The 15,520-nt window shown below is 22.5% G+C and overlaps 1 protein-coding gene across 2 annotated transcripts in view; it reads left to right on the top strand.

Moving 5' to 3' along the window:
- Nucleotides 1-15,520, top strand: part of LOC117174984 (pre-mRNA-splicing factor ATP-dependent RNA helicase DHX16) — a 47,946-nt gene that overhangs the window by 25,022 nt on the left and 7,404 nt on the right. For both annotated transcript variants that reach the window (XM_033364468.1, XM_033364470.1), the window contains exons 8-9: nt 5,344-5,617; nt 10,907-11,342. In XM_033364468.1, the coding sequence (XP_033220359.1) occupies nt 5,344-5,617; nt 10,907-11,342 (710 nt within the window). The remainder of the gene's footprint in view (nt 1-5,343; nt 5,618-10,906; nt 11,343-15,520) is intronic.

Raw genomic sequence — 15,520 nt, 5'->3', positions numbered from 1 at the left:
AGATTTAAGTATTTTCACAAAGATTTTACAAAGATTTCCCAAAGATTTCACAAAGATTTCACAAATATTTCACAAGGATTTGAAAAGTTTCAAAAATTGGCAAACATTTCAATGATTTTACAAACATTTCAATAATTTTACAAAAATTCCTAAAATTTAAAAATATTTCACAAATTTTTCATTAATATCACAAAAATTTTACAAAGATTTCCAAAGATTTAAAAGATTTCACAACTATGGCAATGGTTCTATAAGGATTTCAACAATATCTTAAAATATCTGTGATTTAAATAAATTTCAAAAAGGTTTCAATGATTCAACACATATTTTACAAAGATTTTAAAGATTTCATAATAATTTCAATTATTTAAAAAAATTTCCATAATTATGAAAGATTTCACAAAGATATCAATTATTGTACAAAAAATTCTAAGATTCAAACAGATTTAAATGATTTGACGAAGATTTAAAGTTTTTGACAAAGATTTCAATTACTTTACAAAGATTTCAGCAATATCGTAGAAAAAAGTATGATTTGAATAAATTTCAATGACTTAACAAATATTTTACAAATATTTGATTGATTTCATAATTATTTCAATTGTTTCACAAAAAATTCAAACACTTCGAAAGATTTAAACGTTTTGATAAAGAGTTCAAAATATTCTTTACAAAGATTTCACAAAAATGTCTCAAATTTTCAAAAATTAAACAAATGTTTCAATAATTTCACAAAAATTTAAAAAGATTTAAAAGATTTCACAAAGATGGCAATGATTTTACAAGAATTTCAGCAATATCGTAAAAAATCTGTGATTTAAATAAATTTCAAAGGAATTTCAACGATTTTACAAATATATTTTACAAAGATTTTAAAGATTAAAAGATTATTATAATAATTTCACAAAAATTTTAACATATAAAAAGATTTAAATGCTTTGGCACAGATTTCACAAGGCTTTGAAAAGTTTCAAAAATTGCCAAAGATTTCAATGATTTTACAAAGGTTTCAGAAAAATCGTAAAAAAATGTATGATCTCAATCAATTTTAATTATTTAGTAAATATTTTACAAAGATTTTAAAGATTTCACAATTATTTCACAACCAATTCTAAGATTTAAACAAGTTTAAATGTTTTGGCAAAGATTTCACAAGGATTTGAAAATTTTCGAAAATTGCTAAAGATTTCCATGATTTTACAAACATTTCAATAATTTTACAAACATTTCAATAATTTAACAAAAATTTCTAAGATTTCAAAAAATTTTACAAGTGTTTCAATAATTTCACAAAGATTTCCAAAGATTTAAAAGATTTAACAAATATTTTACAGATATTTTAAAGATTTCATAAAGATTTTAATAATTTCACAACAAATTCTAAGATTTAAACATATTTAAATATTTTGAAAAAGATTTAAAAATATTTTGTACAAAGATTTAACAAGGATTTCAAAAGTTTCAAAAATTGCCAAAGATTTCAATGATTTACAAAGATTTCAGAGATATCGTAAAAAAATGTATGATTTCAATCAATTTTAAAGATTTCACAATTATTTCACAAAAAATTCTAACATTTAAAAGGTTTAAATATTTTTACAAAGATTTCACAAACATTTTGGAAAGATTTGAAAGGTTTCACAATGATTTCAATTATTAAAAAAAAGTTCATTGGTAAGTAATTCATAATTAATAATTGAATCAAAATTCTAAGATTTAAAAAGATTTAAATGTTTTTACAAAGATTTCAAAATATTTGACAAATGTTTCAATAATTTCACACAAATTTGACAAAGATTACCAAAGATTTAAAAGATTTCACAACGATTGCAATGATTTTATAAGAATTTCAGCAATATCATACAAAATGTGTGATTTAAATAAATTTCAAAGGGATTTCACTAATTTACAAAGATTTTACAAAGATTTAAAAATTATATCAATTATTTCACGAAAAATTTTAACATTTAAAAAGATTGAAATATTTTGACAAAGATTTCACAAGGATTTGAAAAGTTTCAAAAATTGCCAAAGATTTTAATGATTTTACAAATATTTCAGAAATATCGTTAAAAAATGTATGATTTCAATACATTTTTATGATTTAACAAATATTTTACAAAGATTTTTAAAGATTGCACAAAGAATTGTAACATTTAAAAAGATTTTATTATTTGGGCAAAGATTTCACAAGGATTTGAAAAGTTTCAAAAATTGCCAAAGGTTTCAAAGATTTTACAAACATTTCAATAATTTCACAAAAATGTAAAAAGATTAAAAATATTTCACAACGATTGCAATGATTTTACAATAATTTCAGTAATATCGTAAAAAATCGGTGATTTAAATAAATTTCAAAAGGATTTCAATGATTTAACAAGTATTTTACAGATTTCACAATTATTTCACAATAAATTTTAACATTTAAAAAGATTTGAATGTTTTGACAAAGATTTCATAGGGATTTGAAAAGTTTCAAAAATTGTAAAATATTTCACAATTATTTCATCAATATTGTAAAAAAAGATATGATTTCAATAAATTTCAATGATTTAACAAATATTTTAAAGATTTCACAATTATTTCAATTATTTCAACAAAATTCCAAAATTTTGCAAAGATTTCACAAAGATTTAAAATATTTTCCAACGATTGCAATGATTTTACAAGAATTTCAGCAATATCATAAAAAATCTGTGATTTAAATAAATTTTAAAGGAGTTTCAATGATTTAACAAATATATTTTCCAAAGATTTTAAAGATTTCAAAAATATTATAATTATTTCACAAAAAATTCTAAGATTTAAACAGATTTAAATTTTCTGACAAAGATTTTTCAATACTTTTTATACAAGGATTTCACAAGGATTTAAAAAGTTTCAAAAATTGCCAAAGATTTCAATGATTTTACAAAGATTTCATGAATATCCTAAAAAAGGTATGATTTCAATAAATTTAAATTATTTAACTAATTTTTTAAAAATATTTCAAAATATTTCACAATGATTAAAATTATTTTTTAAAAATTTCATAATTTTGAAAGATTTCACAAAGATTTCAATTATTCTACAAAAAATTCTTAGATTTAAACAGATTTAAATGTTTTGACAAAGATTTCAAAATATTGTTTACAAAGATTTCACACGGTTTTCAAAAATTTCAAAAATTGCCAAAGATTTAAAAGATTTTAGAAACATTTCAATAATTTCACAAAATTTTTTAAGATTTTCCAAAATTTCACGAAGGTTTCAATAATTTGACAAAAATTTTAAAATATTTCCAAAGATTTAAAAGGTTTCACAAATATATTAATATAATATATTAAAGGTTTCACAATTATTTTACAAAGAATTCTAACATTTAAAAAGATTTAAATGTTTTGACAACGATTTCACAATGATTCGAAAAGTTTCGATAATTGACAAAGATAGCACAAGAATTTAAAAAGTTTCTAAAATTGTGAAAAATTTCACAAAGATTTCAATGGTTTTACAGACTTCAGTAATTTCGCAAATATTTAGAAGATTTTAAAACATTTTGAAAAGATTTCAATTATTTCACAAAAAATTCTAACATTTAAATAGATTTAAATGTTTTGACAAATATTTCAAAATAGTTTACAAAAATTTTACAAGGATTTAAAAAGTTTCATAAATTGTCAAAGATTTCTATGATTTTACAAATACTTCAATAAATGTACAGAAAATTCAAAGATTTCAACAAATTTCACAAGGGTTTCAATGTTTCCACAAATATTTTACGAAGATTTGAAAAATTCCACAATCATTTAAATTATTTAAAAAAAAACATCGGCATAATTTCCAAAGATTATAGGAATTTCATAAAAATCTCTAAGATTTCAGAAGATTCGATGGTTTTCACGAAGATTTTTCAATAATTTAAGAAGTCTAAAAAATGTTCTAAGATTTCATAAATAGTTAAGTGATTTTATAAAAAATTCAATAATTTCACAAAAAATCTAACATTTAAAAAAATTGCACAATGGTTTCAATAACTTCACAAATATTTTACAAAGATTTTTAAAGATTTCAGAATGATTTCAATAATTTGACAATAATGTCAATGATTTTCTACAATTTCACATAGATTTCAGTGAATTCGCAAAAAATGCTAAGATATAAATGTTTTTTTTTGTACAAAAATTTCAAAATGTCTTACAAAGATTTCACAAGTATTTAGAAAGTTCAAAAATCTTTAAATATTTTACAAAGATATTAATAATTTTATAAAGATTTCAATAATTTTACTAAAAATTCTAAGATTTCAATGATTTCACAAATATTCTAAGACTCCACAAATATTTAAATAATTGTATAAAGATTTCAATAATTCCACAAAAAATTTTTGAGTGAGAAATAATAAAATGTTTTCACAGAGATTTCAATATATTTTGCAAATGTTTGACAAATATTTAAGAAAATTTTCAAAGATTTCAATGCTTTCACAAAGATTTCAAAAAATGTCACCAGGATTTAAAAAGTTTGAAAAATTGTCAAAGCTTTGACAAAGATTTCAATGATTAGACAAATATTTCAGAAATTTAAAAAAAATCTAAGATGTCGAAGCATGTTACAAGGGTTATCAATGATTTCACAATTATTTTACAAAAATTATATTTTTTTTATAGATTTCACAATGATTTCAATGATTTGACCAAAATGTCAATGATTTCACAAAAATTGAGAACGACAAAAATGTTTTCTGAAAGGCTTCACAACGATTTTAATGATTTAAAACATGTTACATAAAGATTTTAAAGATTTAAAAAATATCTGAAAGATTTCACAAAAATTTCAATGATTTCGCAAATATTTAAATCACTTCCGAAAAGTATCGAAAGGTTTCACAGACACAAAAAACTTCATTGACTTCACACAACATTCTAAAATGTCAATATTTTAATAAATAATTCAATGATTTAACAAATATTTTAATAATTTCGACAATATTTCGAAAGATTTAAACAAGAAAAACATCGATTTTACAAAGTTTTGAAAGTTTTTATGATTTCAATGATTTAACAAAGATTTTAAAAAACTTATAAAGATTTGAAAGATCACGCAATTAATTAATTATTTACAAAAAGTTTTCGCAGGTTTAAACGATTAAAAAAAAAGTTGAATAGTTTAGTTCGATTTGAAATGATGTCACAAAAATTTGAAAACGATTGCAATTAATTTTACAACGATTTCAAAAGATTAAACAATACTGTATTTTACCAGAAAATAAAGATTTTAGAAAAATTTAACAAGATTTCTTGAAGATTAAAATAATTCCATAAATTTCAATGATTTCACCAAAAAAAAAAAACTCTTTTGCAGGTTGTTCTTGCCACAAATATTGCAGAAACGTCTTTAACTATAGACAACATAGTTTACGTGATTGACCCTGGATTTGCTAAACAAAATAACTTCAATTCCCGAACTGGGATGGAAAGTTTGATGGTTGTTCCAATTAGTAAAGCCTCAGCAAATCAGCGAGCTGGACGAGCAGGAAGAGTCGCTCCCGGAAAATGCTTTCGTCTTTATACAGCCTGGGCCTTTAAACACGAGCTCGAGGATAATACTGTTCCTGAAATTCAGAGAATAAACCTCGGTAAGTCCGATTTTTCATATTTAAAAAATAAAATTCTAAACAATCTTGGAGAATTTTTTTTACAAAAAAGTAAAAATAAACGACAATTATTTTTTCAGGAATCTACAAATAAATACAAGAAGTTACAACTCTTTTTTATTATTCAGATGAATTTTGTACTTTTATTTATTTATTTTTTGTACATTGTTATATTGTATTGCACTCTGAATTTCTACAAGAATTTACAGGGTTTCCTTTCAAAAGTTTTTAATTAAACATTTTTTAATGAAATGCTGTTAAACTGAAACAATTTTAATTTTTATACATTTTACTGTTCAACGATGTAAAAAAAAAGGAATCGACGCTATCATTTTCAATGCTATAAATTAAAAAATGAATAAAAAAATTAATGAATTTGCAAAATTATAGCATTTTACAAACTCAAATTTTTCTTCAAATGGAAAAATTCTTAGCTTCAGATTTCGATTTTTTAAATTTCATTGACCGTGAAAATTGTTTTGGAACCGGCAAATGACCGGGAATTTTTTTCTTAAATTTAAAATTAATTGTTTGTAACTGAAAATTTAACTATTCTATTTTGTTTGTGTAAATTAATCGTTTTCAGTTGAAAATTCAAGTTTCAGGTTCAAAATTCATGTATTTTGTTGAAAATTCGTTCTCTAATGGTTCTCTTGACCGAAAAAATCTTTATTGAATTCAACTGTTTTTTATTACAAAATTAAATATTTTTTGGTTGTCATATCAGCTACTGCATTTTTGGAATAAAAATTTGATTTGTTGGTTGAAAGTTAAACTCTTTTATAAAAAAATAATTTTTTGTTTAAAGATTCATCTTTCTAGATGAAAATTCGTTTTTTTTTCATTTGCTGGCAATTAATTTTTATCACTGAAAGTTTAACTATTGCAGTTGAAACTTGAAGTATTTGATTGAAAATTTGTTTCATTATTATTTTTAAATTGAAAATGTAACTTGTCCAATTGAATATTTTATCATTTTATTTAAAAAATCATCTTTTTCGTTAAACATTAACTTTTTTAACTGAAAATGTAACTATTTAATTTTTGTTTGGAAATGTATCTTTTTTAGTTGAAAATTCATCTTTTTGGTTAAAATTAATCTGTTCCAGTTGAATAATTACTATTTTAGTTAATAATTTATCACTTCGGTTCAAAATTTTTTTTTGTGCGTGGAAAATTAATTATTTTAACTTTAATTTAACTATTAAGTTTTTTGTTAAAAAAAACCTTTTTAGTTGAAATTTCATATATTTTGTTAAAAAATTGTATGTTGTTATTGCAAATTAATCTTTTCGTTTCAAAATGCATCTTTATGGTTTAACATTCAACAATTCCAGTTAAATATTTATAATTTTTTTCGAAAATTCATCACTTTGTTTGTAAAATTAACAATTTTGTTGAAAGATGGTTTTTGTTGTTGTTGAAAGTTAGTTTTTTGTTGCTGAAAGTATTTTTCTTGTCTGTAAATTTAATTATTCCAATTAAAAATTCCACAGTTGCAGTTGAAAATTTATCTGCTTGGTTAAACATTAATTTTTTTAAGCTTAAAATTAAATTGTTTAGTTTTTGGTTGACAATTTATTTCTATTAGTAATTTTTTTTCTGTGGTTGAAAGTTCAACTACTTCAGTTGAAGATTCATTGCTTCAGTTAAAAACTTATTTTTTGGTTTAAAATTCCACTATTCCAGTTGAGGATTCTTCATTTTAGTTAAAAATTCATCAGCTAAAATGAAAATTATTTTTTTCTAAACTAAAAATGTAAATATTCCTTTTTCTGTTGGAATTGGATTTTTTCCTCGTTCAAAATTCAAATATTTGGTTGAAAATTTGTCACCTTTGATTTGAAAATTCAACTTTTCGTTAAAATTTCTGTAATTTGTTGAAAAATTGTATTTTTTTAATAGAAAATTACTCTTTTTGTTTGAAAACTAATCTTATTGTTTAAAAATGCATTATTTTTGTTAAAAATTGAAGTATTTCATTGAAATATTTATCATTTTAGATGTAAATTCATCTGTTTGGTTTAAAATTCCATTTCAAAATTCATAATTTTATTTGAAGGTTCATTTATTTATTCATTTATTCTAAATCGTCCGCCTGGTTAAAAATGCATGTATTTTGTTGAAAAATTGTAATTTTTGGTAGAAAATTAATCTTATTTGTCAAAAATTCATTCTTTGGTTAAAAATTCATCTCTTTTGTTTTATAATTAAACTATTCCAGTTAAAAATTGATAATTTCATTAAAAATTTATCACTTTGGTTGGTAATTAATCTATTTTGTTGAAAATCCGTTTTTCTGTTGTTAAGAATTAATTTTTTCTACTGAAAGTTCAACTAGTCCATTTTTGGTGAAAAATGATATTTTTTGGTGAAAAATTTAAGTATTTGTTTATAATTCATTCATTTTGAAACAAATGTTTGCGTTTTGCGGCAAATATGAAGATGTTACTTTTAGTTGATCAGGAAAATTGAAAAAATTGACCGCAAATAACTCCGAAATGACCAGGAATTTGAAATCGCCCGCTGAATCGCCACCATGGTTAAAAATTCATTTATTTTAGAGAAAAATTGCATTTTTTGGTAGAAAATTAATCTTTCTAATTGAAAATTAACCTTCTTTTTCAAAAATTCATCCTTTTCTTAATAAATTCATCTTCTTTGGTTCATAATTTAACTATTCCAGTTGAAGATTTATAATTTTATTTGAAAATTCATCACTTTGGTTGGAAAATAAACTATTTTGTTAAAAATCCGTTATTTTTGGTTGAAAATTATTTTTTTCAACTGAAAGCTCAACAAGTCCATTTTTTTAAAAAAACTATATATTTTTGTTGGAAAATTCAAGTATTTGTTTTATAATTCATTTAAATTGCAATAAATATTTGCGTTTAGTTGACCTGAAAAATGGAAAAACTTGATCGGGAAAAGCTGGGAAATGACCAGGAATTTGAAATCGTTCGCTGAATTTCCACCCTGGTTAAAAATTCATTATTTTCAGTTGAAGATTCATAATTTTATTTGAAAATTCATCACTTTAGTAGAAAATTGAACTACTTTGTTGAAAATCCTTGTTTTTTGTTGTTAAAAATTGAATTTTTTAACTGAAATCTTAACTAGTCCATTTTTTGTTCAAAAATGATATTTTGTGGTGAAAATTTTAAGTATTTGTTTATGTTTCATTTATATTGCAATAAATTTTTGTGATTTGCAGCAAATATGAATATTTTACTTTTAGTTGACCAGGAAAATTTAATAATTTGACCGGCTTATGCGGGAAATACCAGAAATTTTAAATTGTACGTTAAATCGCAACCCTGGTTAAAAATTGTATTTTTTGTTAGAAAATTAATTTTTTTATTTGAAAATTAATATTCTTATTCAAAAATTCATCCTTTTGTTTGAAAATTCATCTTATTGGTTTAAAATTGAACTATTTTAGTTAAAGGTTCATAATTTTATTTTTAAATTGATCACTTTTGTTGAAAATTAAACTGTTTTGTTGAAAATCGGTTTTTGTTGTTGTTGAAAAATTTATTTTTATAACTGAAAGTTTAACTAGTTCATTTTTGGTTGGAAATTTATATTTTTTTATTGGAAAACTCAAGTATTTGTTTTATAATTGATCAATTTTGCAATAAATGTTTGCGCTTTGCTGCAAATATGAATGTTACTTTTAGTTAACCGAGAAAATTGAAAAACTTGACTGGGAAAACCCGGAAAATGACCAAGAATTGGAAACCGTTCGATAAATCGCCATCCAGGTCAAAAAGTTAATTTATTTCGTTGCAAAATTGTATTCTTTGGTAGAAAATTAATTTTTTCATTTAAAAATTTATCTGTTTATTTAAAAATTTAACTTCTTTTGGTTGAAAATTAATATTTTTGTTTAAAATTTAACTAGTGCAGTTGAAGATTTATAATTTTATTTGAAAGTTCATCACTTTGGTAGAAAATTGAACTATTTGGTTGAAATTCCTTATTTTTTGTTTTTGAAAATTGAATTTCTTAACTGAAAGTTTAACTAGTCCATTTTTTGTTGAAAATAATATTTTTTGTTAAAAAATTAAAGTATTTGTTTTATAATTCATTTATATTGCAATAAATTTTTTCGATTTGCAGCAAATATAATTAAGTTAATAATAAGTTAATTCTGACCGGGAAAATTGAATAACTTGATCGTGTAAACCTGGAAAATAACAGGAATTTCAAATTTTCCGCTGAATTGCCACCCTGGTTAAAAATTGTATTTTTTTTGTAGAAAATTAATATTTCTATTGGAAAATTAAACTTCTTTTTCAAACATTCATCCTTTTCGTTATAAATTCATCTTCTTTCGCTTATAATTTAACTATTCTAGTTTAAGATTTATAATTTTATTTTAAAATTGATCATTTTTGTTGGCAATTAAACTGTTTTGTTGAAAATCGGTTTTTGTTGTTGAAAATTGATTTTATAACTCAAATTTAAACTAGTCCATTTTTTGTTCAAAAATTATATTTTGTGGTGAAAAATTTAAGTATTTGTTTTATAATTCATTTATATTGCAGTAAATTTTTTCGATTTGCAACAAATATAATTAAGTTAATAATAAGTTAATTTTGACCGGAAAAATTGAATAGCTTGACCGTGTAAAGCAGCTAATACCAGGAATTTTAAATTTTCCACTGAATCGCAACCCTGGTTAAAAACTGTGTTTTTGGCAGAAAATTAATATTTCTATTGGAAAATTAAACTTCTTTTTTCAAAAATTCATCCTTTTCGTTATAAATTCATCTTCTTTCACATATAATTTAACCATTCTAGTTTAAGATTTATAATTTTATTTTTAAATTGGTCATTTTTGTTGCTAATTAAACTATTTTGTTGAAAATCGTTTTTTTTTTTGGTTTTTGAAAATTGATTTTGCAATTAATGTTTGCGTTTTGCGGAAAATTACCAGGAATTTAAAATCGTTTGCTGAATCGTCACCCTGGTTAAAAATTCATAAATTTTTTTGAAAAATTGTATTTTTTGGGGGAAAATTAATCTTTTCATTTAAAAATTAATCTTTTTTCAAAAATACATTCTTTTGGTTAAAAATTAATATTTTTGTTTATAATTTAACTAGTCTAGTTGAAGATTCATAATTTTATATGAAAATTCATCATTTTGGCTGAAAATTGAACTATTTTATTGAAAATCCTTTTTTTTTTGTTCGAAATTGATATTTTTTAGTGGAAAATTCAAGTATTTGTTTTATAATTAAATGATAATTTGTTATAATTAAAGGCAATGCAGTCCTGACACTGAAAGCACTTGGTATTAACGATTTGGTCCACTTTGACTTTCTTGATCCTCCTCCCCACGAGACTCTCGTTTTGGCTCTCGAGCAACTTTATGCTCTTGGTGCTCTAAATCATCACGGTGAGCTGACAAAGTTGGGCCGGCGAATGGCTGAATTCCCGTTGGATCCAATGATGGCAAAGATGTTAATTGCGAGTGAGAAGTACCGATGTTCAGAAGAAATTGCCACTATTGCCGCGATGCTCTCCGTGAACGGTGCTATTTTCTACAGGCCGAAAGACAAACTAATTCATGCTGACACGGCTCGAAAAAATTTTCATGTTCCCGGTGGCGATCATCTGACATTGCTCAATGTTTATAATCAGTGGCAGCAGTGTGACTTTAGCACGCATTGGTGTTATGAAAACTTTATTCAGCATCGGTAAGTATTGAAGATTTTTCAGCGGCGGAATTTTTAATTGGAGAACATAAATTTTGAAGGGGAAAGTTAATTTTTAAACAAGCTGTTGAACTTTCAACAAATTAGTTGGATTTTCAGTATAAAAAATCAATTTTTAACAAAGAAAGAAAAACGAATTTTCAACTGAAATGATTAATCTTCAACTGAAAAAATTTACTTTAAAAAAATTAGTTCAACTTTTAACGAAAAATTTAATATATATTTCAGGAAAGAACTTATTATTATTTAAAATAAAAAATATCTGGATTTAACAAAAAAACATTAATTTACAACTAAATACTTTAATTCTGAACTAAAACAAAGTAATTTCCAAACAAACAATTGCATTTTTTACTGAAAAGATGAGATTTATTTTAAAAAGTTGAATTTTTAAGCAAATAGGTAAATTTGTAACGAAAAGGGTAATTTTTGAAAAAAAGAGGAATGATCGAGAAAATACATAAATTTTGAGACAAGTTGAATTTTCATCAATAAAATTTTAATTTTCTACTAAAAAGATTTTATTAAATAGTGGAATTTTTAATATAAAAAAAGTTAAGTTTTTATACCAAAATGGATTAGTTTATCTATTTAAGAGAATTATTTTGAGTAAAAAAAACGAATAATCTGCAGAATAATTTAATTTTATACTAAATAGTTGTTTTTTAAAATTAAAGACGAATTTTGTACAAAACAGTTGAATTTTCAATTGGATAATATGAATGCTGAACAAAGTTAATTTTCAAACAAACAGTTGAACTTTGAACAAATTAGTTGAAAAACTCGTTCAACTTTCAACCCTGAGTTGAATTTTCAACTTAAAAATATGAATTTTTAACGAAAATTTTAATAGATATTTCAAGAATTCCAAAAATTTTAATTTTCTACGAAAAAAGTTTTTAAAAAACAGTCGAATTTTCCACCCGAAAATATGAATTTTCAACAAAGAAATTAAATTCTCAGATAAGAAAATTACTTTTTAACAAAAATTAGAAGAAGAAAAAAACGAATTTTCAACTGAAATGATTAACCTTTAACCAAAGAAATAAAGTTTTAAGAAATTAGTTCAACTTTCAACCGAGGAGTTGCATTTTTAACGAAAAATCTAATTGATATTTCATTAAAAAATATTTTAATATAAAAAAGCTGGATTTAAACAATAAACATTAATTTTAAACTAAATACTTGAAGCCTCAAATAAAAAAGATTAATTAGCAACCAAAGAGTTGAATTTTTACACAAATAGGTAAATTTTTAACCAAAGGGGTAATTTTTTGACCAAAAAAAGAGGAATAATAGAAAAATTACATAAATTTTGAGACAACAAGTTGAATTTTCGTCTAAGAATTTTACATTTTTACGAATTTTCAAGAAATTACATACATTTTTAACTAAATATTTTTAAATAAATGAACGAATACTCTGAAAAATAGTTTAATTTTATATAAAATAATTGATTTTTCAAACTAAAAGACGAAATTTTTACAAAACAGTTGAATTTTCAATTGGAGATGAATTTTGAACGAAAAATTTAATAGATTATTCCAGAAAAAAATGTAAATTTAAAATAAAAAACAGCTGGATTTAAATAACAAAAATAAATGTGAAACTAAATACTTGAATCTTCAACTAAAAAATATTAATTTTCAAGCAAACAGTTAGATTTTAATCCAAAAAGATGAACCTTCTACAAAATAGTTGAATTTCCAAAAAATAGGTAAATTTTTAACCAAAAAAATGATTTTTTTTTAACAAAAAAAGGGGAATAATCGAGAAAATACATACATTTTGAGACAAGTTGAATTTTCAACCAAGCATTTTAATTTTCCACGAAACAAAACGAACTTTCCACAAATTACATAAATTTTCAACCGAAAAAGACGAATTTTATACAAAACAGTTAAATTTTCAGTTGGAGAAAATAAATTTTGAAAAAGAAAGTGAATTAGCACAAAAATAATTTTCAACGAAAAATTGAATGGTTCATATTTAAAAATAAAGATTTTAATTAAAAATAAAGATTTTAATTTCAAATAAAAACAGCTGCATTTAACCAAAAAAATTAATTTTCAAGAAAATACTTGAATCTTCAACTAAAACAGATTATTTTTCAATCAAACAGTTGCATTTTCAACCAAAAAGGCGAATTTTGAACAAAATACAAAATTTTTCAACAAAATAATTAAATTTTCTACCAATTTGTTGATCTTTCGAGCGGAAAATAGGAATTTTCTACAAAACAGTTGAATTTCCAATAAAAAAGTTTTTTAAAAATTTCAATTACAATTTTTTTTAAATTATTAAATCATTCGCTTTACAAAGAGTAATTCTAAAATATTTTCTTTAAAAATTTGCCATTTTAGGACCTTCATTTTTGAGGGTAAATTTTCAAATTTCAAGAATTTTAAAACCCTGGTTAGAAGACTTAAACAATAAGAAATTTAAAGCGTTTGAATTTCATAATTTGTTGGAAAAAAGTGTTTTAAGTTTAACAACTGAAAATATAAATTAATGTCTTTAGAGTATTTAAATTTTCGAGTTTTTAAATTTGTTTCTACAGGAAGATTCTTAATTTGTTCAAAATTAAACAATTTACGGAATTTAATCCGAAAAATTGAACTGTTCCAGTTCGAAGGACTTATTAGTTAAACAAATGTAAAAGTGTGCTTGAAACTTTTTAAATAATTTAAAAATTAAAAATAATTTTAAATTAATAGTTGGGATCGCATGTTTTTACCGAAAATCAAAATTCCCAAAGATAAACAATACCGAAAATATAATTGGAAAAATGGAAAATTTACAAAATTTCAAATCACAGAAAGACATAAAAAAATGATAAAATTTGGAAAATTGTATAATTACTGAAATTTTACAACAAGAATGTTCAAAATCCCGAAATTTTGAATTCCGAAAATTATTAAATTCTCAAAAAAAAACAGGTTTTATATCTGTAAGATTGAAATTTTATTTTAAAGATTCAAAATAAAAAAAAGCTTACGAAATTTGAGCGCATTTGGAATTTCGTGTTTTTAAATATTTCGTTAATTTTATGATTTCTAAAAATTGCAATTTTTCTAGTTTTGTTAACTTTTATTTTCGGGATACTTTCGATTTCCTAAATAACAATTTTCGGTACTTTAATTTTGTAGGTAATTTAAAATTCTAAAAATTCGGATTTTTTGTTAATGTTTTTGGAAAGTATATTTTCTGTTTTTTCCAAAATTTAGGTTTTTATTTTTCAGCAAATTATGTCATTCCTAATATATACAAAATTACACAGGTCTCTTAAATTTTAATCTTATTCCATTATTGTTTCAGTCTAAAATATTTTATTTTCAAGCATGCAGTTTGAAAATTTTAATTTAAAAAAGGACAATTTTGTAATATTTATAAATATTTTACTCTTAATTTGAAGTTGATTATAAATCTAATATTTAATTTAAAAAAATTGAAATTTCATCGTTTGAAATAGCGTTGCAATGTTAAAATTTCAAAGTGTTAATTTTTAATTTTGATGAATTTTAATATGTTAAGAATAATTGAACAACTATTTGCTTTAAACGACTTGACATATAAAGAAATCTAACTTCTAATTTAAAAAGTGTTTAGTTTTAAACATAATTATAGATTATAGAATATTGTTTTTGTCGAAAATCCTCAATTTTTAACCTATTTAATGTTTTAACTTTTTAATTAGAGAAAACAACAATTTTTATTGTTAAAAAATGATTAATTACTTAAAAAATTTAATTTGTAAATGAAAGTGTTTAAGTTTGATGTATAAAAAATAATGGAACAATTATTAATATGAAATGCCTTTAAATCAAAATAATTCAATTTCTAAAGGATTTATGCATATAAAAAACGTACGGAGTTCACCATTTTAATTTTAGCATAAAGGGAACAAATTTTCATATTTTATTTTTTTCTGAATTTGAAGAGGAACTTTTTTCCATTTTTATTGATTTATATGGAAGGACATTTTAGTTTTCATTTTTTTTTTTAATTTTATGAACCCCTTTTTTGTTAAAGAATTGCGTGAAACTATGGACGCGAATAAACTAGATATTTTATGCGTGCCCGAAACAAAAAAAAAGGGATGCGAAACTAAAGACATAAAAAACGGCGTGCTGAAAGGCGGATTCGAAATATGGTCAGGA

The sequence above is a fragment of the Belonocnema kinseyi genome, chromosome 6, assembly GCF_010883055.1.
Source record: "Belonocnema kinseyi isolate 2016_QV_RU_SX_M_011 chromosome 6, B_treatae_v1, whole genome shotgun sequence".
NCBI classification, from domain to species: domain Eukaryota; kingdom Metazoa; phylum Arthropoda; class Insecta; order Hymenoptera; family Cynipidae; genus Belonocnema; species Belonocnema kinseyi.
This window is presented reverse-complemented; position numbering and strand designations above follow the sequence as displayed.